The 27542-nt window shown below is 44.1% G+C and overlaps 1 protein-coding gene across 8 annotated transcripts in view; it reads right to left on the bottom strand.

Annotated features, from left to right (window-relative positions):
• The window catches only part of Rbms3 (RNA binding motif single stranded interacting protein 3), a 1334377-nt gene that overhangs the window by 544510 nt on the left and 762325 nt on the right, over positions 1-27542 (bottom strand). For 6 of the 8 annotated variants that reach the window (XM_075964221.1, XM_075964220.1, XM_075964219.1 and 3 more), the window contains one exon: positions 10005-10156. In XM_075964221.1, coding sequence (XP_075820336.1) covers positions 10005-10156 — 152 coding nt within the window. The remainder of the gene's footprint in view (positions 1-10004; positions 10157-27542) is intronic. The other 2 variants (XM_075964227.1, XM_075964223.1) reach the window with 1 other exon arrangement.

Here is a 27542-nt window from a genome sequence, read left to right as displayed (position 1 = left end):
ACCAGAAAGCCAACCAATGAGAAAAAGCTAGCAAACAGGAGGGTTTGAGGGTAGCTGAGGCCCAACAGATAGACAAGCATTTCTGGTTAAAGACCGTCAGGCAGTGGCCAACTAAAAAGGCTTTTAGCCCCTGACACTGCTAAGATTTCCATGGGAGTTGGCAGAGTCCCTCATGCTGCCTAGCCCAAGAGGAACCCCTAGGTTGGTCTTGAGTCCCCAACAGGGTCCAACTCCCGATGTCACTTTGCATCTCAGAAACACTTCTTCCCATGCTTCCGTTGCAGAGCGCTCTCCTCCCGGCATTCACCCGCGCCACCCTCCTTTGCAGACTCCTCTTGTGTCTTCTCTCTCAGCCGTAGAACCCTGAGCTGTGTGGGCATTTTCTGTCCCTGTTTCTTACGTCTGTGCAGGCACATTGTTTGAAAAGAAGTTTCCAAAGCTCTTTAGCCCTAGGACAAGCCGGATGCTGAGGTCCCCACACATAATCCCAGCATTTGGGAAGGGGAAGGCAGGACTGGAAGGTCAAGGTCATTCTCAGCTCTATATCAAGCTTAAGGCCAACTTGGGCTACATAAGACCCTTTATATAAATAACAAATAAATAAATAAACCTTGTTTGTCAAATTCCAGGCAGTTTATATTAGAAAAGTCACTTGATTTATTTGATGCATTGCTTTTTCATCTATAAAGCGAAGGCTTGAGGAATTATAAAATTGACTTCATATATGTACTATGATGTGCTTACATGCTAAATACTCAGAATACTTCCTAGTGTCTATTAGGTACTGTGTTACCATTGCATCAGTGTGACTGGCTTAAAAGCCAATTACACTTCTTCGGACTCCAGTTCTATACCTTTGTCTGAAAAAGCAGCTTTCTATCACACTACTGATATGATATTGTGTCATGTGACCATTGGTGATCATCCTCTTATTTATTAATAATATCTGGAGGCACAGAGAAGGTTTTTTTAGACGCCTAACAGTGTCTAAAAGATGATAAGACTCAAAGAACTTTTCATGTCTTTCTCCTCAAAGTCCTCCTTCTACAATCCTCATTTCAATAAATGAATCCATACTTTCTTCAGATGCCCATGCCAAATGTTGAGGAATTATTCCTAATTTCTCTTTCCTTTAGGATTCCTCTACTATTGAGCTAAATTTAGTTCATTCTATCAAATTAGCTCTAAAATATATGCTGAGCACAACACATTTAATAGGGACTAAGAAGAGTCATGAGCTTGTGAACTTAGCAATCACTGGCCAAAATAAAAGCCAGGATCCACACAAACTCATTTGTCCCATACCAGTCCTGGTACCTGCCTGCAATTCCACCTCTCCTCAAGAGTCAGTCTTTCAATTGGCAGGTCCAGACGGGTTGACCATACCCTCCTGTGCCCTCATCTTCTGTGAGACAATGTTAACACGCTCTCAAGATTCCTTTTTTATCTTCCTCTTCTTTATGCTTGAGTAAAGAAGAAAGAGCATTCATCACCAGCTCCGGGTAACTTAGGGAAATATTCCAATAGACTAGGAGAAGGCGCGTGGCAAAATGAGAGCTGCTTCAGCGGCTCAAAGCCAGGAGGCTCGTGCCTGCTATCTTACAACTCAAGAGGCTTAGACAGGAGGACTGCTGTGAATTTTGAGGCTAGCCTGGACTATATCTGAGATCCTATCCAAAAAAGCAACAACACCAAAAAAAAAAAAAAAAAAACAGAAACCCAACCAACCGAACAAACAAACAATCAAAAACAACCCAGAGCGTGCTCATCAAAGTCGTGAAAAGAACAATGGAAAATGATCAAAGACCATGATTTCAAGCTTGTCTCCAGAGTTCTGAACAATGCGAATTTGTCTTTAGGATTGCAAGCCCTTTGTGCATCTGACTAAGTCACACACATAGAGCTTAACAGCTTCCATCAAAGCAGAAGAGTTTGCCCTGGCAGCTGGCTCTTGGGGCAACGTGCTTCCTGCGTGAGCATCAAGACCGGGGGTTTGTCCAGCCAACACTTAAAAGGCTGGGTGAGGCAGCATCTGCCTGAAATTCTAGGACAGGGGAGGTGGCATCAGGAAGATCTTGGGGGCATTCTGGACAGCCAGTCTAGTCTCAAGAGCAAGCTTCAGGTCCAGGGAAAGACTCTGGCTCACAAAATCAGGTGGAAAGAAATAGGAGACACCCAACATTGACCTCTTGTCTCTCCATGAGCACACATAAGCATGCACACACATATGTGCGCGCATGCATACATACAACACAAAATTATCTATGCACAAAAATTAAAAAAAATATGTTTTCTCATTACTGTGTATATTACTGACTCCAGGAATGTCTGCTTTGCTAAACATTGAATTACCCAAGGGGCTTTCATAGGCTAGTGTCCAGACTGATCCCATACTTGCTGAGCTGGAATCCCACACGATGGCTCCAGATCCTCTAACCTTTCAAAGTTCTCTTGGAAGTCTCACATCAGTCAGCGGAGACAAGAGCCCAGGAATTATGTTCCTAATGTGTGAACGTCAACTGTTGTGAATAAAGGCTTTGAAGCAAGAGTCAGATGCCGAGTCCTGAGGGCTGTAGGAACCTGTTCAAGATTCTGAGCCTTTTTGAGCCTCCGCTGAGTCACTTACTCGGAAATGATTTCCATGGCAGAGGGAGTTTTCTAAGCATTACGCAATATGATTTATGGACTTAGCAGAGTCCACATTATGACATCCTCATACAATTAATTTTCATTTGTTTGTGTGTGTACATGTGTGTGTGTAAGCAGATACATATGTGTGTGCACGTGTGTTAGAGGCCAGAGGACAACTTCGGGTACCTATTACCTTGGCTTTGAGCAGGCTAGACTAGCCAGTCAGAAAGTCCCTGGGACGCTCTTTCTCTGCCTACCCCACTGGCACACTGGCATTACAAGTATATGCCAACATGTCCAGCTATTTCACACGGATTCTAGGGATCAACTGAAAACAGGTCTTCATCTTTGCACTTTTATAGCTGAATTGTCATCTTCGCCGCACAATTAATGTTCTTAATAGTATATATATATATATATGCATTATCAATGCCAATTAATTATTAAGCACTAATCAAATGCCATGTCTAGCATACAAGAGATTATTGCTATTTGTGCCTAAAGCAGAATATGAATGAATAGTAGCCATCTGCCAGAGACAGGCAGACTCAAGGAAATCAAATACCCAGCTTGGGTCTCCAGGACCCCCTCCCTTAGAAGACAGAAGTATGGTTTCCTTGCACTCGCTCTGGAACGCCCCTCCCACCGTACCTGCCACCACGCAGATTTATGGTGCCTCCCTGGCCGCTACCTAACTTGCGTGCGACTTGCCGAAGAAAGCTACTAATAAATTTCCTTGTGTCTTATTGGAAGAGACGCTTAAATCTTCAGTGACACAGGGAAAAAGGAAGCAAGGAAATTTCCAGCTACATCCCTCTTATTTACTTGGTTACTATGGAGCTTGGGCTAACTTGTTTTCCTTTGGTTGCGTCTGAGCCGTTTGACAGATTGCTATGACAAGGTTACCTTTAAATTGATAAAAGGTTTGATGGTGTCAGCGCATTTGTCAAAACTGCCTGACACGGTGTGTGACGGACTCTGCACTGGAGCTGGATGGCACCGGAGCTGCTCTTCCTGTTTATTCAGTGTTCAACACACTCCGTAAGAGGCCATCAGCGGGGCAGGGAAGAAGTCAGGGAGATTAGCTCCCAAGACTCTTCAGCTCTGAGCACACACTTGTTTCATTCCGTTGGTGTTTCGAAGTGGCCATTTCTCCTTTCCTGTTAGACTTGAAAGGGACATTCACAGTCTCATTTGTAGAGGGGATGATATTAGGGTCCAGGAACTTGAACAAGGAGAGCATTTGCTGGAAGAACTGAAAGGCAGGATGACTGAGCTTTGTCCGCAGTGGCGGCTTGCCCACACCTCAGCAGAATGATCTGTGAAATCATCTGCGATGCTTCAGTTAAGATCAGATGAGGAAATCATAGCTTTGCGACAGCTGTCTAGGGCTCTTTGTTGGTGGTAGGGTTTTTTCGTTTGATTTTTGTTTTTGTTTTGCTTTGTTTTCTGCTTTGAGATAAGGCCATACTATGTAGCTCTGGCTAGTCTTGAACTCCAGATAACCCTCCTGCCTCAGCCTCTCACATGCTAGGACTTCAGCTATGCCTCACCACATCTTCCTCTTGGTCAAAACTTTCTGAAGTCATTGTTTTTATTCAAATACATAAGTCATTTCCATGGTTACATAAAAGATATGACAGACATGGAAAATGTAAATATAACCGTGAGTTTTCCCATTACAATTAACACTTAATTCTATTTTTCAAATGTGTATCATACGTGTGGCTGTGGTTATCCAGCAAGAAATTAGCAATTGCAGGGCTGGGGCGTAGCTCCGGGACAGACTGACTAACTAGTCCATCCAGCCCCAGTGCAGACTCCATGACACAGCATGCCAGGCAGTTTTGACAAATGGAAAAAGAAAACAGGAGGAAAGGGAGAAGAGGGAAGGAGGGAGGGAGGGAGAGAAAGAGAGAGAATAAATATGAGAAGCGGGGACGGGAAAAGGAGAGGAGGTTACCCACTTCAGTGAAGGGGAGATTTAACTTAAGGACTCACCATTATCACCAAGCTTTTATTTATATGCCTGCTGCAAAGCATTTCAGCCTTCTCACTGTGTTAAATGATGCCGCCTCACACCAAACTGCTCCTCTGTGACAATCAGTGGGCATGTGATTCAAGTGTACACCGACGATCTTTACCACCCCACTCGTGTGTGTGTGTGTGTGTGTGTGTGTGTGTGTGTGTGTGTACAATTAGCTGCCCTCATCTATATCAGACCCTAAATCCAGTTCCAGGGCCACTACCAAAGTGTGTATCGTGTAGTACTTCCTCCCCCACACACAGTGGCTGCACCACCACGATTCTCATCCTCACGCTTCCTCTGGGTGCTGGTCAGTGCTGCCTTCAGCTGACTTTCCAATCACCCCTGTTCTAAACTGTCACCAGATTGAAGGGACCACCTCCCCTGACTGCAGCTCCAGCTCCCCTTTTCAAGCTGAAGGGCAAATGTCTCCTTATGACAGTTCTGTGGCTTCCTCTCCAAAGAGGTCCTCTTGTTCCCCTCTATGCTTGCCCTTCACTTTGTCCTGAGTCAGCTGGCCTTTGCTACGGTCACACTGACCATTTCAGGCTCTTGTCCCTGCAGGGCTCCTGGTCGACATGGCCTCTGCAAGTCAGATGTTTCCTCTGCCGGCGATGTCCCTCCCTCTGATTGTAACTCAATGGTCCTTTCCTCAGGGGTGACAGGTCAGAGGGCATGTTATAAACTAAGACACCTTGTGCTTTATTTCTGAACTTACGGTTACATCTTTATTTCGAGCCAAGTGCTTGTTTAATCTGTGTTTCTTTTCCCCAGTAGAAGGAAAACTGAGTTAAGGAAAAGTCTTTATCTAAATTTTGTCACCGCCAATGTGCTAGCAGCATTATGGAGTTATGGAGACACTTGCTTTTGTTGACTGCTTTTTGTTTTTGCTGTTGTTGTTGTTGTTGTTAGACAGGGTCTCCTGGAGAGTGGCACCCAACTTCCTATGCAGAGCCTGATCCTCCCGCCTTCTCCTTCCACCTGCCAAGGGCTGAGATTGCAGGGAGGCACGACCACGTCTATCTTGTATATATTTCTTGACTGAGACCCTGGTTACAAGTGAACAATATTTTGTGCTTCCTAAGGAGATGGAAAGGGCCCCTAACTATCCTGTTTCCTACTACACATGCACAGAGCCATGCAGTTATCTACAATACGGTTATAATCAGAGATTTCCCTAGAGTAAAATCTTCCTTCTTTTAGTTTGGCCTTCTTTTCTTTGATTTTTTTTTCTTCTCTTCTGAGCACTGGGGTGGGGGGCTTAAGGATTTGTTCTCACATTACACACTGAAGCATAATGCATTATTTTTCCTTTATATCATCATCTTGCTATACATTAGCATTTATGTGATTGGCATATACCAGAAAAGTCAATATATTTATGACACTTTGGAAAACCTGTTTTCTATTATTTCATTGCCCCCGACATTAGTAGTTATTATACTTCTGTCCCGTGAGGCATATCAACTTGAGATGTACTTATAATTTCAGAGGAATTAACACGGAAACTGAGGACACAGCACGTGTTCATAGCCCAGCACATACTCATGTTGTCCAGCATGCCTCAAAGCCCCGGTTTGACCCCTGGCACCACAGAAACCGGACCTGTAATCGATCCCAGAACTTCGGGGAATCAGAGAAGTGCAAGGTCATCTTGGACTACACGGTGCGTTTGAGGACAGCCTGGAATTTGTGGGACATTGTCTCAAAACAGAAAAGAAGAATCTTGAAAATATATTTTTATTTTTCAGGTGAAAACATTTTTTTAAAATATTTATTTATTTATTATGTATACAATATTCTGTCTGTGTAAATGCCTGCAGGCCAGAAGAGGGCACCAGATATCATTACAGATGGTTGTGAGCCACCATGTGGTTGCTGGGAATTGAACTCAGGACCTTTGGAAGAACAGGCAGTGCTCTTAACCTCTGAGCCATTTCTCCAGCCCTGAAAACATTTTTAAATGTTGGATGCCGGATAGAAATATAAACCTAGAAATTCACGAATCCAAATGACAAGCAGTATAAGAAACGGATGCTTCCAAAGAGGGACAGGATTTTCCAAATGAGCTGCGTCAGCCTCTTAGCAGAAGCATCCCCAGGCAGCGGTGAGCCACTTGCTATACAGGGGCATAAGAGAAAGACACAGAGACAGAAGAGGGCAAGCTCCAAATGAGAACCTCACTCACAGAATTCTAGTGTAAAAGAAATGTAAATGCTGTGGAGCTCAAATCTGTTCTTTGAGACATGAGTAAAAACAAAGCTAAGGGTGAGCCAGTCATTTGTCTGAAACTACAGACTCTATGCATGACAGAGTCACGAGCGAGAGCCAGACGTCTGCACGCACAATTACTTCCGCTAGGCCACGCTGTCTATCATCTATTCTCGATGATTCTAGAGGAAAAATATTAATACCAGGTCCTGTGACTGGAGAACCCAAAATGTTGTTACAATAATCAGACCATTTCCCGCATCTTATCTTAATAGCCAGCAACTATTAATACCTATGGTCTTATTAGCCAGCATCTATTAATACCTATGGCCAACTATTTCTATTTCTACAAGTATAATTTCTAGACTTGAAATTTCTTGAGTGTGCACTAGTAACATCAACAAGACTTCTATGCTCCTCTACACACATAGCCACCACATCACTCCAGCCAATGCAGGCTTTGAGGCACCACTTTCCATTCATAAATAACCAGTGATGCCTTACAGAGATGGAAGTGGGCAGAGGTATCTCAGCTAGGATGCTGCCACAGCGCTGTCTCCATAAACCAGCTCTTCAGTCAAACAAAACTTCCACAAAGCTGTGATGTGTGGGGTTCGCTGGTCCCTCTATTATACACATTACCAAACCTTGGTTGAGTCCAAGCCACCGAATCTGTAGCAAAGCTCTCCCAGAATTCTAGACTGTTTAACAATGGGGACTAGTACATTGTCTGGAGGCAGATTCAGCACATCCCAACACTACAAGGAAAAATCTAGAAAAAGAAAAACTCAACTACTTTTGTGTGTTTGTGAGGTGGGGCTATGTATATTTATGTTCATATTGATATATGTATGTGTGTTGTAAGGTGTATGTTTACATGTATTTGCATCTGTGTAGAGGCCAAAAAGTTATTAAGTTCAGTTGTAATTTCTCAGGCATCATTGTAGAGTTTGCCAAGTAGGTTACTCTGGCTGGTCCTGGGGATCCGCTTGTTTTGATCTACCTAAAATTGGATTACAAGGGAGAGCTAATGTTGTAATAAGAGCAGCGGGCTGCGTCCCCTGCACCCCACACGGATAGCTTTACCCGAAATAATTACACGGAAACTGTATTCTTTTAAACACCGCTTGGCCCATTTCTATCTAGCCTCTTCTAGGCTAGCTCTCGCACCTGGACTAGCCCATTTCTAATAATCTGCTGTAGCCCACGAGCTGGCTTACCAGGAATGATCTTAACCTGCGTCTGCCTGGAGTGGGAGAATCATGGCGACTCCTTGACTCAGCTTCTTTCCCCCAGCATTCTGTTCTGTTTACTCCACCTACCTAAGGGATCTATCAAATAGGTCTAGGCAGTTTCTTTATTAATAAGAAATCACTCCCACATCAAGCCACCATGCCTGTGTTCCAGGTGTGGGGAGCTTAGGTCCTCATGATTACAACACAAAGCACGTTATTGACTGAGCCACATTCCCAGTGGTCAGCTCACTCTTAATAAGGAGGAAACTGAGATTTCAAGGGCACACATGATCACAAACAAGATAAGAGAGCCCGAGTATCCAAGTGTCCATCCCTACACTCCTTTATCAACACAGTGGAGCTTTGGCAACAGAGCAGTCAGTGATCCTGCTGAGTCCCTGAGAGTTTCTCTGAAGACCAGCAGCATCTGCCACATTAGAGAGCCTGAGAAAAATGTTCCCCTCTTCTGTTCCTTTCCAGACCCAGTGAAGCAGACTCTCCAGGCTCAGAATACCATGGGTCCACAAAAGAATGAGAAAGACTCTTTACTCAGTACCCACAAATGTGCCTTATAAATAACCTTCAAGTATGAACAAAAGATAATAGGTATTCATCTACAAACCCAAACATAAACCAACAATTTTCAAAGGCCTTACTTTCCAAAATAGTTCCGATTTTCCTAACAAGCTGTTTGCCTTCTGATTCTCAGCCCCTGCATATTTTGCAAAAACAAAACTTAACAAATGCCCATATGCATCAGCCATGGCAGTTTTAACGTTAGAAAAACAAAACTAATGTCTTCTCAGTAAATATTTTTCTTGCACACTTCCATCTTGCACAGATCAAGGCAGACAGTAACAACAGGGCAACTTTATCCCAATCCAACTACCATTTTGTTAGCTCATTATCTAGTTATAAAAGTTGTATGTTTGATTTTATCCATCTGCCACTATCTGTTGTCTAGATATGAACTCCTAATATTTAAATTTATAATGAAGGCAAATAAATACAGCCTTCCTTTCCTGATATGGAGAGGTTGGAAACCTTACAATATAAATAGCATCTTTACCTTCCTGTAACAGGGATCCAAAAGAGAAGAGAAGCTCCCCATGAATTTAAAAATGCCCAGCCGTGGGGCAATAAAACCACAGATATCTATATTGATGATATTTTTAAAATAATAGAAGGGAAATCTATAAACACCAGCCTGCGATTCTTAACTCATGATTTGTTACTGAGTTTATGTGTAGGGTAAACCCATGCAGCATTAGCATATTTGCACAGGAATGAGAGTGAGAATAACTGTGCTGGTAGATAAGGGATGAATGAAAACATTTTTGGAAAAATATTTAATTATTTCCATCTTTCTTGGGAAATCCAGAAAGACCTATCAGAGTTTCTTGGCTTGGATGGGAAGTAGAATCTCAGGGTTTGGGACTGGATAGTTACAAATAAAGAGTCGATTATCCTGGTTAAACCTGCATTTGCCAAGTATAGCTAGGAAAACCTTGGTGCCCACACAGCAGGACTGCATCCTGCGACCCATTGCATCATCAGCAACTCTGTGAAAAGCAGCTCTTTCTGTGCTCACGGTCAGCCCATAGCCACCCCTTTCCCAAGCTACACTGGCTGAGAACACGGCTTTATTGTCATGCTCTGTCTTTCAGACCAATGTCTATTATCCAGCCAGCATCCCCCAACCATCTGCTCAGGAAACTCCATCTTTACAGCCATGCACCAAACCCTGCTCTCTGAAAGAAACTGAAGCCAAACCCCAAATTTAATCCCCGCTTATAGCCAAGAGGATTCCCCCATTGAGTCTGTGTTGGATCCAGCCCAGGGGGTGTCCCCACAGGTGATGTGGACATCAGGGCAGACCTGGGGGGCCTCAGAATACTTACGGTTGACATAGCTTGATGAGGTCCTGGTCCGTGGTGCCTGGTGGAAGACCTCGAATGTACAGGTTTGTTTTACTCAACTGTTCTCCGCTGCTGTTGCTGTTTGTGCTGGGGCTGGGAGGAGCCATGGGGTGGGGAGCTGGTGCATAGGACTGCTGGAAAAAGAGAAAAAGAGTGTTACTGGACAAACAGAAGCCAGTACCTATCCATAGACCAGCAGCATTACCTAAGGCAATGCACACTCCTAACTCTTTTCAGTATACACAGATACTATTCAATAATTATGGGTCATTGTTAGCCACTACAGCCTTGATCTCTCTAAGAGCAGAGAACACTCTTGACTGCTGAGACCCAGGCTCAGTTTCCAGCACCCTGTAGTGGGTAACAATGACCCTTAACTTGCCCTGAGAAATCCAGTGCCCTCTTCTGGACTTTGCCAGCAACTGCACACACATGGTAACTCATACAAGTACAAACAATACTCATCAGTAAGAAATAAATCTTTGAAATTGTTCTACTGAAAAGATTAGTTGGGTTCTCCCCTAAAGACCTAGTCATTGGGTGAGGGGATTAGTAATTACTGAATAGTAAACTTGGGACTCAGTAGCAGAAATGAATAAAAGAAGTTCAAACGGCCAAAAGACACTTAAGGTCATGCTCAACTTCCTTAGCGATCAGGGAAATGCAAATCAAGACAACTTTAAGATACCCTCTTACACCTGTCAGAATGGCTAAAATAAAAAACACCAATGATAGCCTTTGCTGGAGAGGTTGTGGAGTAAGGGGTACACTCATCCATTGCTGGTGGGAATGCAAACTTGTGCAACCACTCTGGAAAGCAGTGTGGCGGTTTCTCAGGAAATTCGGGATCAACCTACCCCTGGACCCAGCAATACCACTCTTGGGAATATACCCAAGAGATGCCCTATCATACAACAAAAGTATATGCTCAACTATGTTCATAGCAGCATTGTTTGTAATAGCCAGAACTTGGAAACAACCTAGATGCCCTTCAATGGAAGAATGGATGAAGAAAGTATGGAATATATACATATTAGAGTACTACTCAGCAGTAAAAAGCAATGACTTCTTGAATTTTGCATGCAAATGGACGGAAATAGAAAACACTATCCTGAGTGAGGTAAGCCAGACCCAAAAAGAGGAACATGGGATGTATTCACTCATAATTGGTTTCTAGCCATAAATAAAGGACATTGAGCCTATAATTCGTGATCCTAGAGAAGCTAAATAAGAAGGTAAACTCAAAGAAAAACATATAGTCATCCTCCTGGATATTAACCTTCATCAGGCGATGAAAGGAGACAGAGACAGAGACCCACATTGGAGCACCGGACTGAAATCTCAAGGTCCAAATCAGGAGCAGAAGGAGAGAGAGCACAAGCAAGGAACTCAGGACCTCAAGGGGTGCACCCACATACTGAGACATTGGGGATGATCTATTGGGAACTCAACAAGGCCAGCTGGACTGGGTCTGAAAAAGCATGGGATAAAACCAGACTCGCTGACCATAGCGGACAATGAGGACTGCTGAGAAGTCAAGAACAACGGCACTGAGTTTTGATCCTACTGCACGTACTGGCTTTGTGGGAGCCTAGGCTGTTTGGATGTTCACCTTACTAGACCTGGAAGGAAGTGGGAGGTCCTTGGACTCCCCACAGGGCAGGGAACCCTGACTGCTCTTTGGGCTGACAAGAGAGAAGTTGGTTGGGGGAGGGGGAGGGAAATGGGAGGCAGTGGTGGAAAGGAGACAGAAATCTTTAATAAGAAAAAAAAACAAATAGTGTGATAGTTAATATTGATTGTCAATTTAACGGACCTGGAAGATAGGCATCTCACATGCCTTTGGGGGGAGTTTCTAAACAGGGTTAACTGAGGTGAAAAGACCAGCCTTAATATGGCTAGGACCACCTCCAAGGGTAGAACCCAGAACAGAATGGAAAGGAGAAAGTGAGTTAAGCACCAGCGTCCATCTCTCTCTGATTTCTGACTGTAGACACCACATGATCGCCTGCCTCAGGTTCCCAGCACCAGGTGCTTTCCCACCACAATGGACTATACTTTCATACTGTGGGCAAAGCAAACCCTTCCTTTCTTAAGTTGCTTTGCTGGGTTCTTGGTCACAGCGATGGCAACAGTAACCAACACAGATAGCACCCAACTACTCGATGTGTGAGCGCTGGAAGATATCTAAGAGCTAATTTAATGATATGATGGGGAAAATGAGAACAGACTGTATTCTGTGCCTTTGGGATCTAATTATGAACAAAGCAACGCCATGACCAGCATGCCCAAGTGGTCAGGCATGCTGGCCCATGTAAGCAGAGGACATTCAATAACTAGAACTAAACTCGGGCTTGACCACAGTGAGATGAAATCAGTGGATCCCACTAAAATTACTCCCATGGAACTGAGGCCAAACTTACCCTTCACTGAGCCTGAAAGCCCCACTTGATTCTGCTCCTCCACTCCAGCCACTGCCCGAACCAGACTCCTTCCTGAACACATTGGGACTCTCCCTCCGTTTCTGCACCAGCCCTGCCTGCCTGCCTCTCACTGATGGCCTGCATTTCAAACTAAGTGCCATGCTGCCATTTTCCTTCCCAGCATTCTCGAGCTGGTTCTTATCTACGTGCTGGACTTGGTTACTTAATGCCTGCCTCCACATTGAGTCTGCTGGCGGGAATCGCCTGGCCTGCATCGGATAAGCCGAAGGTGCTTACAAATTGGCAGGCCATATCTCATGTCTAAATAAATAAACATACTGCACTTATGGAGACAGGGTGTGCTAACGGGGCTCAGCTTTGTTTCCTGCTATAGCATCTGCCTTACAATTCTCAAGGTCTCAGACTGGCCCTAGTCCATACTTCCAAGTAGCTATAAAACAAGGCTTCTTAAGATTCAGGACCTCCACCTGCATCTCACTGCACCGTTTCCCATGCCCCTCCCCAGCTCCCCAAACCTGAATCCTGACACTGTAAGCCCATTGGTTTTGGTATCGCTGTCATTCTCCAACCTGAGCACCCACCAGAAAACTTGGTGCTGGGTTCGTCTTTTCCCTCATCCCAGATGCTAGAATCCAACCTGCCACCCAACTTTCTGAATTCCTAGTCCTTCTCCTGGTCAGAGCCATCTGGCACTGTGTCCTGTCCTCAAGCTTACATCTGTCTGCCCTCAGCCGGTCTTTCCTGCTTTGGTGCACAAGTCTTTGTTTCATTCGACAGACAAGGAGCACCCAAAGGCTAAGACAGAATTCTCAAATGCAAGCTCAGACTGGCTCAAAATGAAAGAATGAGGGGATGGGAGCGGGGAGAAGAGAGGGACAGAGGTCAGAGCTCCCATTTCCCAGAATGAACACTTTCCCAACCATTTCTTAGCTCTGCCTAATGCAAGGTCAGCATTATTAACATGGACCTTCATCCCCCATACCAAGGAGTACACTTTGTGTATGTACATCCAGTGATGTATATCGATTGCCTTTTTGAAATTAGTATGTGCATAAAACTGGAGAATTTTTGAAACATAGCAAATAGTCAGCTTGCTTCCTGAACAAAGTTATATGGTATCCCTCCTCAGACACCCCTCCCCTATTAGCTTTTCCTCTTGTGTAAGCAGTGTACAGAGCAGGTGCCACAGGAGCTCACCGACAGGTCTCTAGCTCACAGTAGGTCTCATCGAATTGATCTTTTATTGCTCTTATCCAGTGCTTCTTTGTCTAACAATCCCCAGGCAGTGCTGTTTTCAAAGCTGTCCAAGGCCTCTTTCACCTCCTCTCTCCCCAAATTCTTTGAATTCCATTCTGTAATAGGGCTTCTTTCTAAGTGAGACTTTGTTTAAAGCAGTTCCCACCATTGCTTAAAGTTTAGAACCACTGTGGAGCCTGAAGAATGACCCCAGATTTCTATATCACAGATCAAGAGAGACTGGACAGAGTCCTGAACCGGTCAAGTAAGAAAAGCAGCAGATACCGCATGATCAATACGTGTTTACTTAATTGTTTTGTTCCCTTGGGGCTCCTTGATGGCATTTCTGTAAGGAGAACACCATTTAGCAAATTGCATCATGCCTACAACCATCTGTGTGCCCTCCAACAAGGCCAAGGGACTCAGTGGAATAACAAAACCAAAGTTGAGAAGGGAACAGGGAAGTTGTGTGCATGGAAAAGAAGATGTAGACCATGTGTGCGAAAGAGTGTGTGTATGCATATGCATGTGTCTCTGTGTGTGTGTCTGTATGTGTGTATGTCTGTGTGCATCTGTATGTCTATATGTTTGTATGTCTGTGTGCATCTGTGTGTGTCTGTATGTTTGTATGTCTGTGTGCATCTGTATGTCTGTATGCATCTGTATGTCTGTATGTTTGTATGTCTGTGTGCATCTGTGTGTGTGTCTGTATGTTTGTATGTCTGTGTGCATCTGTGTGTGTCTGTATATTTGTATGTCTGTGCATCTGTATGTCTGTATGTTTGTATGTCTGTGTGCATCTGTGGTGTGTGTCTATGTGTTTCTCTGTGTGTCTATATGTTTGTATGTCTGTGTGCATCTGTGTGTGTGTCTATGTGTGTCTCTCTGCATGTGTCTGTATGCTTATATGTCTGTGTCTGTATGTGGTAGACATACTTGTTGGCGTAGTTGTGGATATTTGTACCATGTGTGTTTGTACCATACCATGTGTGGTTGCATGTAGAAGCCAAAGGTTCATCCTCAGTGTTTTTTTTAATTGCTCCCGACTGTAATTATTCAGCCATGGATAAGACTGCACTTCCGGGTTCTAAAGGTAGGCACGTACGGTCAGGCCCTTGGACAACGGCCCCATGTGACCCACGTGCGCGCATGAGTGGTTCTATCCATGTATAACGCAGCTAAACCCTTGCGCGCATGCGTGAGTCACCCGTCATCTACGTCATCAGTGTGACATAGTGTGGGGTGGCCTTTAAAAGCTGGACATGCCATCTTTCGCTTTCTCTCTCTGCACCTCGATCTCCAGGCCTGTGCACACTCCTCTCTAATAAACTCCGAAGCAGGTTTGTTGGCGTTCTGTGTCGCTTTCTCACTCGCGCCCAGGTAATTTCACCAACCTTAAGACGAGGTCTCTTACTAAAACCAAAACTCTCACCATTCAGGTAGGTCAGCTAGCTGGCAAATGAGCTTCAGGGATCTGCTTGCCTCTGTCCCTTAGTCTTGAGTGCTGAGGTTACAGGCACAGGCCCCACAGCCTAACATTTTCTCTGGGTTCCCGGAATCTGATTCCCACGCTTATGTGATACCTGTCAGATACACACTTGTTTCTCATAAATGAGTGTTAGGGTTCGGGGTCATGGGGAAAACATGTAATAGTAAAGGTGGTTTTCTTCCAAATTCCTGTTGAAATACTCTAGGAATTCTGCCCAAAGAGGAATCATGCTGTTGTAGAGCCAGTGATTCCAGCGATCTTAATGGCCAATATAGAGACTCCTCCCCAGCCCTAGGCTTCATTTATCTTTGGGGGATGCCCCCATGATTCAGATAGCCACAGGAATTGCAAATTGTTCCTTGTGTTCAAGAATTATAAATTCTTTCCTCTCCACATTCCTTTATCAACATCAAGTTGCAGAAGGTTCCAGGAATGCCTGATAAATGCACAGCCTAAATGAATTAATTCGTGAAAACCAAGAGCAATTTTGCATGCTCTAGCTGCCAAATACAGATAACAAAACCTCAGCATCTAGAAAGAAATACAGGGGAGGGGGGTGTCAATAATCTCCAGGGCTAATGGATCCTGGTAGCCATTTTTCTGATTAAAGTGGCTAGCTATGTTTTCTCCTTTGTCTCCTACTGGATTTGGAATTTTATCATTGATTACATTTTTAAATCATCCCAAGTCATCACAAAGGGATTTTTAAAATGTTAGTAAAATAATATTTTCCTTCAGATAAAATTGACTTTGCTATGTTGTTCAAAGCCACAATCTATAAATCATATTTAGGGAGTTGGAGAACTCATGGTCTGGGGTTACCAAGCAGTAGATCACTGTGCTGAGACAGGGGGATGAATTTTCAGAGTCAGCATGTAGAAGGAGATGTTCCAATGTGCGACTTTGGGTGATAGAGTGAAGAAGAGAGGGGATGTCGGGTGTGCACACAGATCCACAGGCTTTTCCTTGGTGTTTATTCATGAGGACACCAATAAAAGAATCATTCGAGGTTACTAAAGAAAGGCTCCCACACACTGAGACTGCCCACTAGAGTATCCCTAGTCAGCTTCTTCTTCAGAGAGTTCAATACAATTATGGCATCCGTCTAGGAAGACACTGTTCTTAAACAGACAGTACAGATACTCCGAGGTAATTGGTTTGTGTGTAGCTAAACACTTAATACATGTTGTATCAAGAGCCTAGAGAGATAAACAATACTCCTTTCATTTTGCTAAGGAGGAAACAAGCAGTGGAGAAGAATCAAATGGCCTTTTCAGGGTCACACAGTTGGGACCCAGATTTGATCCTAAGGAGCCTGACGTCAGAAGTCCTACATGTAGGATTAAACCTCAACTCTTCACGACGCCTACCCCAAGAAACATGGGCTCTTCTTGGAAGTCAGCCCCAGAGGAGGAGACAGGCCAGTGTGAGCAGAGATGCAGACATGACCAAGAGACGAGAGAAGGAGAACCAACCTCCCCATCAGCATCTAAATGAAGTCCATCTTGACATTTAATCTCTAAAGGGAACATCACCATCAGAACCATGCACGGTGTGCATTTTTCATATGATGCCAAACAAGTGAGCTCATTTGTCAAGATTCAGTCGTTTAACAAGGTGGAAGTGAACTGGCTGGTGGCTCATCCTCAGGAGCTGACTCACTTAGCAAGCGTTGCTCACATGCCTTGTTCTTCAAGCTTGAGAACTGGAGCACCCGCCCATGTCCTCCCACAGTCCTCTACGGTGCCGAGCTGCATAGCCGGAGTGCAGATAAGGTTCCTCACTGTGCTTTGGATGTAACTAGAGAAGGATGTGAAGTGTTCCTGTCTTGAGGAAAGTTATCGATGCCATGAAGAAATGTCGCGCACCCACCCACCAACAGAGTCAAGAAAACAGTGAGGGGCGGGGAACCAAAACCAACAACAACAAGCCCTCCTTTTAGACAATGCCACTGTATCTCTTGAATACTTAACAGCAAGAGGTTTTAATGTATTTTGATAGAAGGAATCTCAACTCTGCACCACAGACATTGTAGGAATGACATTGCTCTGGTGGCTCCGATGCATTGCTGGAAATTCCACAGCTTCTTAGCTCCACACTGATTAGGAACCAGATAGATCACTCTCTGCACAACGCTATAACAATCAAACATGTCTTCTGACATTGCCAGATTGCTCTGAGTAGGAGAGACAAACCAGGGCTCCCTTTCCTCAAACACAATGCAACCTCTTCACATAATGACGATACTAATTACCTAGTCTAACTAAAGCTCATTTTGTGGAAGCAGCTCATTCTAAAACAAAATTCAGCTTTTTATCTCTAAGATCGGCCAACACTACTGATTTCCCCCACATCTCTATCATCTGAAACCAAGACTCAAGAGAAGCACATTGCTTTTGTGGCACACTGAGTCTGAAACCTCCTTTTCCCACTGGATTGGAAACATAAATCTTCTGCAAAGAGAATGTTAAGTATTTTTTTGCATGCAGTTCCCCTTGGCGTGGAATCTTAGGGCTCTGGTGCCAAGCTGCAGTCGGCTCTACTGCCGGCATCTGGTTGCTGGCAGAGCCTGGTGGCCGTGGATCTGGTGGTTTGGAGAAGCCAAGGACTCCATCACACAGCAGTCTGTTCTATGGATGGTCTACCCAATTTGTTTTTATTCATCTTCAACATGATAGAATTTGTAGTCTTTTATCCACTCAAGGGTAAAGCCCTGGATAACGTCTCCCATGGGACTACTCGCCAACTCTTTTACTCCCTAAAAATGAATACAGACCACATTCCTGTCTCAAACTGTATATTATTTAGCCGGCATACAAAAGCAAGCCGTTGCTTCTGGGGAGAATGCTGTAGTGGTGGTTGGATTCCTCCCCCAGACAGGGCTAATTTCCATATAACCTTGCTTCTGCACACCTTGCCGTGTGTGTGGACACAATGGGAGGGGTGGCAGTCACTGGGGTGTCTGAAATAGTCTCACTGAGGGTGAGTGTGTGAAGCCGGTGCACACAAGCCACAACAAAGGTAGCTAAATTAATACCACTTCAGCCATGGTTTCAGGGACCATGTGCATTATGGCTTTCCGACTTGGGGCCAGGCAATTCCATTATGTGGAATGGGGTGACCGAAAACAATGGTCTCAATTATACCGGGGATAACAGAGTTTAGTGGACGGGCTGCCCCTCTTCTATTTTCCTGCCCACAGACAGATATGGAAATGAGCTACAAAGAAAGCAACTCCTCACAAAAGGCAATCGTGGGAGCATCCCCTGTCCACTGGCCCAGGTCATAGCTGCTGTCAACAGTGGGAACGTGATGCTTAAGAACGCTAAGAACTCCTGGCAGCCTGCTGCACCTTGACCACCACTAACCACCTCCTGTCACTAGGAGAGGCGGAGCCAAGCTCAGCCCACTTCACAGGATTGATAATTGCCAATGATCTAAAATAGAGAAGATGTGGAGGACTGAGCAGGACACCAGGCTTAAGCCAACACCAGACCATATATAGGTTGATGTTCTATAACTACATCCTGTTTATAAAATGTCGTGTAAAATATTTTTTAAATGATCATCCTTGGACAGATCCTGAACCACAGATCCCTAGTTTTAAGATGGAATCGTTTACCTTGAAGGAGGTGCTGGAGAGCACGTTAATTTTTAAAAACTAGGAACAACTCTTTTTGAAATTAAGCCATCAGAACGCAGCTTTTCCATTCTGATCAAGAAGCAGAATGCGGTAATGGAGCAGTAATGAAACAATCACATCTCGTGGAATGGCTAATTAGTTTCCAGGTATTCACAAATCGCGACCGACTTATTTTTTAATCCTAATTCTGTTAGGATGAAAGTCAGTTTTGCTTACATGTTAGTTTTGTTAAACCCTGGCAGTCTGCATAATTGCACGGTATTCTTTCCTGTTGACAAACAAGCATCATTGGCAGTCACTGAATTCCGCGTAGAGGTTTAGATAGGAAATGACATTTTCAAATCCACAGTCCTTGAAAACACAAGTAAACTCGTTATTGTGCGGTTCGAGGGCCTCTCAACAAATTTCATTTAAAACATTTGCAAGCTAGAGAAATGAGGCTGTTGTAGGCACACTGGCCGTCTCTTATAAACATTACCAAGGCTCCAAACTCCAGTGGCAAACCCTCCCTTTCAGCTGACGAACTCCTGATCTCCTCAAGGAAAAAGAATCAATAAAATTTGCGGTGCTGTGCCATGAATTGAAAGGGCCATATTCGTGCATTGAGAATCGCACCCTACCCCCAGCAGCTCATGCCTCTCATGTCACTGTGACTGGCGATTGTGGAAAAAGAATGATGACTATGAAGATCACAGTGATGACCACAAGAGCACTACGTGTCAGACCAAGACCACCCTCTAGGTGTGCTAACAGCAACCGTGTCTCTGAGCGCAGCCTCCGCTGTTTGTCCAAGGGTCTAGAATATGGCATAGAACATCTCTTTTGATATTTTAATTAAGATAGGATTCCTCAGCAATGACTTGCAGGAAATAAAATTCAGCCCATAGGAAGAAGGAGAAGAAGTATCTGTTTGTAACCAGCAAGTGTTTTCCGTCTTGCTTTAAAAGGCTCAGATAGCAGAGAATAGAGTGATTGGTGGTTCAGTCCACATCCAGATCTTACAGAGGACCCAGAAGAGTTCTCTGCACTCAGACTGGGAGGTTTACAACTGTGTCTAGCTCCAGCTCCAGGGTATCCAGGGTATCCAGGGTATCCAGGGTATCCAGGGTATCCAGGGTATCCAGGGTATCTTGCCCTCTACTGGCCTTCAAAGTCACTGCTCACCCCCACCCTCGATTAAGAGTATAGGAGGATAAATTTCTTAAGATTTTTTTAAACATTTAGAAATTCTCTTTAAACAAGGTTAAATAGCTGTGGTTTAAGATCACATCCGATGTTTTAAAGTCTAATACTTTCTGCATTGCCCTGACATTACAAATGGTGACAATGCCAACCACTCCTTCTGGCTGTATTATGTATGCTCTCCTATGTGTGAAGGAGGAAGATTGATAAATGCAGTTGACAGCAACAGGCTGAGTCAACACTTCATTGCTACGTTAACTCCTTCACCATCCCCCTCCAGTAAAGAACACCATGGCTACAGAAATGGAGCCATTTCCCCACACAGCCAACTCATTTTCAAGGTAAAATTTCATCTTGCTGATCTGGTTACTGATGGTTAATGAGTTTTAAAACATGATTCAGTTTGCTAGGGAAAGAAGAAGACTGGGGGGAGAAGCAGGGAGGGAGGCAGAGGGGAGAGAAATGGAAAGGGGTGGAGAAGTAAAGGGGAGATTGACATGAACCTATGGTACAGAATGAACGGCTGTCTCCTTGGCCAGTGAGATCTTTACCGGAACCATTCTACATTTTCAGTACATATCAGTGCTTCATAGGAACATCCCAGAGAAGACTCCCTGCTTCCCAGCGTTCACACAACAAACGCCATCCTAGTAGATTTCTCCTCTCTAAGTAGAGTCGAAGCCCGGAAGGAGAACTCCTTACTACAAGCTAACAGAGGAAGTCTATGGACCCATAAACAACAACCTAAGTTCTGTGAAATAAAAGAGTTCTGTTGTTTTATTAGCCTACTTATTCATATTTTAATGAGGTAGCAAAATTAAATGTGAATAGAAACTAAGCTTTTAAAAGTCCTAAATCTAGGAAATTTGGACTATAAAACTTAACAAAATATCACGCACAAGACAATATTAGAACACAGATCAGAAGTGCGACAGCAGGCAGGGCCTGGTTTGTGCAGGCTTATGACACCAGCTATGGAGCCAGAAAGGTCACAAGTTCAAGGTCACATAGGTGAAAGAATGATTCAAGGCTAGCGTGGGAGGCATAGTGAGACACTATCTAAAACTAGAATGTCATAAAGAACTAAGGAGAAATTTCATTGGCAAAGTGTTTGGCTAGCACTCAGGAAGCTCTGGGTCCAATCCTCAGAACTGACCAAATATAGGAGAATGACTTCATCCTGAAAATTCAAAGGGAGGTGGAGGTGTGTCCCAGTTTGTAAAGGCCTTATCTAACATACATGAAGCCCTGGGCGTGGTCTCCAGCTCAGCATAAGCAAGCACAGCAAGGCTCACCCCTTGTCCCAGCAGTCGGGAGTGGGAGGGGTGGAGATCAGAAACCCAAGGTCGCCCTTGGCTACACAGCAAGTTTCAAGTTGGAAGACATACGTGGGATCCTGCTATAAATCACTAAGTGACCAAACTAACTAGACAGATGTAGCCAGACCCTGAAAGAAGGGCTTGGCTAGATAATTTTGTGTAAAAATCATTTTCAACATTTATTATTGTTGGGCAATTAGAGTATAAAATATCTACTGGATATTTAGTCTTATTTTCAAATTTATTGTAATTTTTATATTATCAGATACCTATCAAATACTGAGACATTTAAGGTTATTTTTCTCATAATTATAAACTAGGAAAACTCCATTTTTCCCATGTACTATAAGTTAATATACCCTGTGCTTCAGAAAGTTTCTCAAAATAATGCGGACCAATATAATTTCCATTGACTCTTTGCTTTACATTGGATGTGGTCTTTGACCTGGAGCATAAACTACAGCCAGTAGTAAAACGTTCTACTTTTCACTTTCCAAACTCGTCTTATTATTTATCCCAGTGTCTGAAGTTTTGAGACCAGCATACAATAGGCACTTGCCCTTAATTGACTTATTCCATAAAAGCTGAAGAAGGGGGACATCACTGCCATTGCTAGGGATGACAAACAGAGATCATGAGCATACGTTGCCAGGCCCAGAGTGTATCATTACAACTTGTTGCCCAACAGAAGTAGCTACTTCGCCCACCCCACCCCCACTCACCTCATCTGTAATAGTGGGCCCAACAACAGAATATCATTAAACATTTCAGATGGGGGATTGTGTGGTTATGGTTCAAACATGAAATGCGCCCCACCCACATCTGCCGCCACCAGTAAGTTCTTGTGTTTAAACACTTGGCCCCCAGCTGGCAACACTGTTGGGGAATAATATGGAGTTCGTAGGTAGAACCTTGGTGGAGAATGTATGTGACTTGATAGTAGGGTTTGAAGTCTTATGACATAGTCCCACTTCTCATTCCTATCTGTCTCTCTGTCTCTGTCTCTCTCTGTGTGTGCACACACATGTGCATGTGTGAGTGTGTCACGCTCTCCTTCCTGTATGCAGACATGCAGGCGAATGGCTCTCACCTGGCTGCCAGGCCAGAGTCACGCCCTTCCTTCCCTGCTATAGACCATAAAACCCTTCTTTCTCTAACGTACCTTCTGGCAGGGTGTTTGGTCACAGTAAGAAAAGGGAATGACCATGGCCACCTCTTCATTGCGCTGTGACTTTTGTGAGAACTCTGAAGCACCTCCACAGTGGCCGTTGCCATCAGGAACTTGAGTATTCTCTTGATGCGATGGCACTCTGCCCAACTGTCATCCAGCTCAACCCTCAGCTCCCCGGCAAGATGACTAACTTTTCCTGTCAACTTGACTGTATTTCAAATCTCTACAGAAATACACTTAGGGTGTCCATAAGGGGTTTCCACACAGATCTCCCTCAAGAGATAAGACACACGTTATGGTAAGCACCATTCATGGTTTGGGCTCTAGGAGTGAAAAAAAAATCTGTTTCCCTCTGTGTTCTGGCTGTGTACGCACTGTGATGAATCATCTCACCCTCCTGCTGCCATAGCTTCTCTGCCACAATGAACTGTACCCTCAAACTATGAGCAAGAATAAACCCTGCTTTCCCCTAAGTTGCCTTGGTCAGGTACTGCTGTAAAGTCTTAGAGCACAAAGTCCAAAGCCCACTGATGCCTGACAAACTGAAATTCTCTACCAGGCATGGCCAATCTTCTGACACTGCAAAAATAATCCTAGCGTGCACAAAGTTCACACCTGAGGACTATGCAATCAATTAGTGCCCCCCCCCAAAAGAATCCCAAAAGTAATCTGAAATTTCAACAGTTTGAATTGGATCCTGCGGTGTTACAAATGGGAATGGTCCCTATAGGCTCATATGGTTAACTTTTGGGTTTTGGGAAGAATTCAGAGGTATGACTTTGTTGGAGGAGGTTTATTTATTATGAGGAGGCTCTGAGGCTGGCTGCAAAAGCCTCCTGCCATCCCCAGTGCTCCCCTGTCTGCCTCCTGCTCACAGAAGCGGATGTGAGCTCCTAGCTCTTTGGGTCACCATACCTTTGCTCTGTCATCACAGACTCTACCCCTATGAAACTGCAAGTCGATTAAATATTTTCTTTTATAAGTTACCTTGGTCATGGTGTTTTATCAAAGCAGTGGAAAAGTAATTAATTTTGATCACATCCACAGTTATCTTCTAGACTACCTATCAAGAAATGCCCTAATGAATGAGATCTTAGAATCATTCAACTTTATTCTAGCCATTGACTCTAACTTTTCTGAAGTAAATGAATGGCAAGACGCTCCGAGAAATGTCTCCCAATAAATGCTGATTGAGGAAGGTCATTGGTTAATTAATAAAGAAACTGCTTGGCCCTGATATGTTAGAACATAGGTGGGTGGAGTAAACAGAACAGAATGCTGGGAGGAAGAGGAAGTGAGCTCAGACATCATGCTCCCCACTCCAGGGCAGATGTGATGAAGCAAGCAGCCAGGTCAGACATGCTGAATCTTTCCCGGTAAGACTGGTGCTACACAGATTACTAAATTTGGGTTAAGGCCATTAAGAGGCTAGAACTAATAAGCCAAGCAGTGTTTATATGAATACAGTTTGTATTTGTTATTTTGGGGCATAAGCTAGCCAGGCAGCCTGGAGCCGGTCTGTGGGAAGAGGCCTGAAGCTCCAACAACAAAATGTGAACTCTCATATGGTGTTGTATTGTTAGACTATACAGATTCTAGGTAAATCTTTATAGACTGTCAAAGTAGTCAAAAAATAAGGTATATTTTATTGCCAGAAGGTTCATCACAGGTTAAGTAATATACCAACCAATGGCCCATGTCCTCAACAAGATGTTCTTATATCACCCCCAAGCTGGAAATACTAGCTTTGTAGCTTCTAACACTAAAAATAATGAGAGTTTTAGAAATTGTTCATCTGAATGGCTGTTTTGTGAATACACAGTGGATGTGACTACTTATTTCAGGATAATTATCTGCCTAATTTCTTAAACAGCTATATGTGTGCCCAAGGGTAGGTAAACAAAGGGTTTACTGTATGGAAGTGGGATACTAAGCCGTCTCTGCATTTCAAAGCATTGCTCTACATGCCTAGTATTCTAGAGGATGCTTTGCTTTGCTTTGCTTTGTCTGGAATTTGGCAACTGTGGCAACGGCCATTTCTGAAAAACAATCACCAAAGGAATACCTTGAATTCTGATCTATCTCCAATCTTGTGTGATAACACAGGCCATGGCAAAAGAAACATGATCACTGCCTTCCCTCTCTCTTGATTAGAGTACAGGCAAGTGTATCATACTGTATGTTTCCTTTCTCTGAATTACTTATCATGTCTAACAGTCAAACCATAGACAGACATGTTGGTGAACAAAATAAAAAAGGACATTTTGTATGTAGTTAGCACGTTAGCTCTAGTGACCAACTGATACTCCCATGTCTTAATGCAAACCAATATTATAGATTTTTCTTTATTGACAACACAGAAAAATTTGGCTGTGAAGACAGTTCATTTGGAAAGCATCTGCCATGGAGGCATGAGGAGCCAAGTCCAATGACCAGGACACACATAAAAGCTGGTCACAGTAGCACACACCTACAATCCCAGCTCTGGAGAGGCAGACAGGCAACAGATTCCCAGAGTTGCTGGTCCACCAGCCTAGCCAACTTGACAAAATCCAGGCCAGTGAGAAGCCCTGTCTCAAAAACAAGATGTATATCACCTTTCAAATACCACCAAAAATGTATGTATGTGCAAAGCTGAGACAGAAAAACAAGGCTGAGCCAGCTGCAATGAAATATCTCTCTCGGAAAATTTCCACACACATGTATGAGCATTTGAACAAGCTGCCAGTAGGCGCAAAAAGGTCACTCTTAAGAAGCATGACGTTTATACAGTGTGGGTGACTACTGTGTAGTAATAGGAGCAGCGGGGCTGCGTCCCCAGCACCCTGGCCTCCTGGCTAGCTTATGCCCGAAATGACAACACACAAATTGTATTCATTTAAACACTGCTTGGCCCTTTTAGCTTCAGCCTCTAAACCCATTTCTAATAATCTATGTAGCACCACGAGGTGTGCTTACCAGGAAAGATTCAGCATGCCTGACCTGGCGGCTGGCTGCATCGCGTCTGTTTCAGAGAGCAGAGCTATCACGTCTACCCGGGAGAGGGGAGCATGGCGTCTCTGAGCTCACTTCCTCTTCCTCCCAGCATTCTGTTCTGTTTACTCCACCCACCTATGTTCTACGCTATGAGGCCAAGCAGTTTGTTTATTACTTAACCAATGAAATTAACAGATTGATAGATGACACTCCCACATCACCACAGGTTACTTTTTAAGGAGAAGAACATAAAAATAACAGCACAGTATTGTCTGTGTGGTCATGGAACAGGCTGCAGAAAAGAGAGTCCCTAACATACAGATTCCATCAGCTCCCTGGTTAGCTGCCACACCTGGCCCTTTCACCCACAAGTCCACCTTCCGTCTCTGCTCATTTGGGGACAGGTACTCTCTCGTCCCTTTTACTATGCCACTGACTCTTTGCAGTGTCCTTCAGACCATGATCCAGGCGTCATCCTGGGCAATTCCTGATGATCTATATGTTCCTGGGAGCCACTAAGTGTTGTCCTAGATCAGCCTATGGGCCATGGCTCCTATACTATACTGTGTCTTAGGCTCAACTTAACAGTCACAGTTCAACTTGAACTCTGCAGCTAACTTCCACAGACCAGCTGTGCGTGGTGACTTAGCATCTGGATACATCTGCTTTTTCAGTCCACGTCTGTGTCTCCTCCCGATGCCCAGCGCGGCAGACGCCTCCCTTCGTACTTCTGCACACACCTATCGTCTGCATTCCTTCCACCCTTGCTAGTCCGCCTAAGCGCGCGCGTTGCTTCTCATACAGGCTAACTTTTTTCACACTATTTCCTGTTCCACAGTCCCAGGGTTTCCTGCTCCCCATCCCAGGGGCTGTAATCTATCCTGCGCACAGCTGTAAGCTTCATCTACTTGAAGCAAAACTCCCCTTTCACGCACTTCACCCCTACCTTAAAAATAAAAACCCTGAGACGCTCTCCATGCTCTGCAGGCTTGGCTTCCTCCGCCTGACGTTTGGGGGCTCAGAACCATTTTCACAGTCTCTTTGACCATTAACACACAAAAATAAATTTCTATTTCTGAGATGGCTGTAAAATTTACTGCCTTGAATCTGCAAGCCATTCCGTTTATTATTGCAAATCTCCAATAATGCGATGCGTTTGGCTGAAAAACAGAAAGTATTTCCTGCCTCACGTCAGAGTACCTATTACTCACTGAAGGATCTAATTTCCAAATTGCCCACGTCTACAATTTGCTTGCTTCCCCTCTGAAAACCCAACGTGACTGGACGTTTATGAGGGCCCTGCTGAGTTATAGTATCGCAAAGGGCAGAAATATATTTACCTAATTCATATTTACAAAAAGGCAAGAGTTATACAACTCTTCATTACGCGGGGAGAACTCGCCAAGGTGACCGCTCACATCGAGATGGTCTAAGAATCATCGTTCTTAGCATTCATCAGCCACATCCTCATTTGATTCTATTAGAGGGGAACAAAGAGCAATGCCACACTGATCAGTGTGTTAGGAGCTCTTGGATCTGTATTTCAGAAACACCAGGTTCAAAGGAGTTACCAAAATGGAAGGGAAATTTGCTATTCCCGGAATAAGGACTCCTGTACTGTGGACTAAGGAAGTCCCCAACACAACACACACTTGCTTTCTTTACATGCCAGTGCTTGACGGATAACCTTTCTCATATTTTGCCTCACTTTTGAAGGCCCAGATTCTCTTGCCTTATTGATCTCTTTATACCCTTATCATTTTCCCCCTGAGTTATTTGGCACGAAGACAGCGGTGTATTGCCAAGGCTGATTTAACGTCATCTCCCAAGTATGCAGCATGGCGCTCAGAGTGGAATATTTTAAGACCAAGGCATGGAGCACATCTGACAGGCAATGTTACAAATGCGGTCCCTTGTCAGGACTAATGAATGAGGTAATCCAGAGCATGGATAAATAGCAGGAAGATGGAAGAGGCTGGGGGCTAGACTTCGCCAGAAAGCATTTCTCAGTAATTAAATTATTTGGTGGAGAATAATGCTTCTTTGTTTGGGGGTTATAA

The sequence above is a fragment of the Microtus pennsylvanicus genome, chromosome 3 (genome assembly GCF_037038515.1).
Source record: "Microtus pennsylvanicus isolate mMicPen1 chromosome 3, mMicPen1.hap1, whole genome shotgun sequence".
In the NCBI taxonomy this organism is placed as follows: domain Eukaryota; kingdom Metazoa; phylum Chordata; class Mammalia; order Rodentia; family Cricetidae; genus Microtus; species Microtus pennsylvanicus.
Note: the sequence above shows the minus strand (reverse complement) of the source record. Positions and strands in the feature narration are given on the sequence as shown.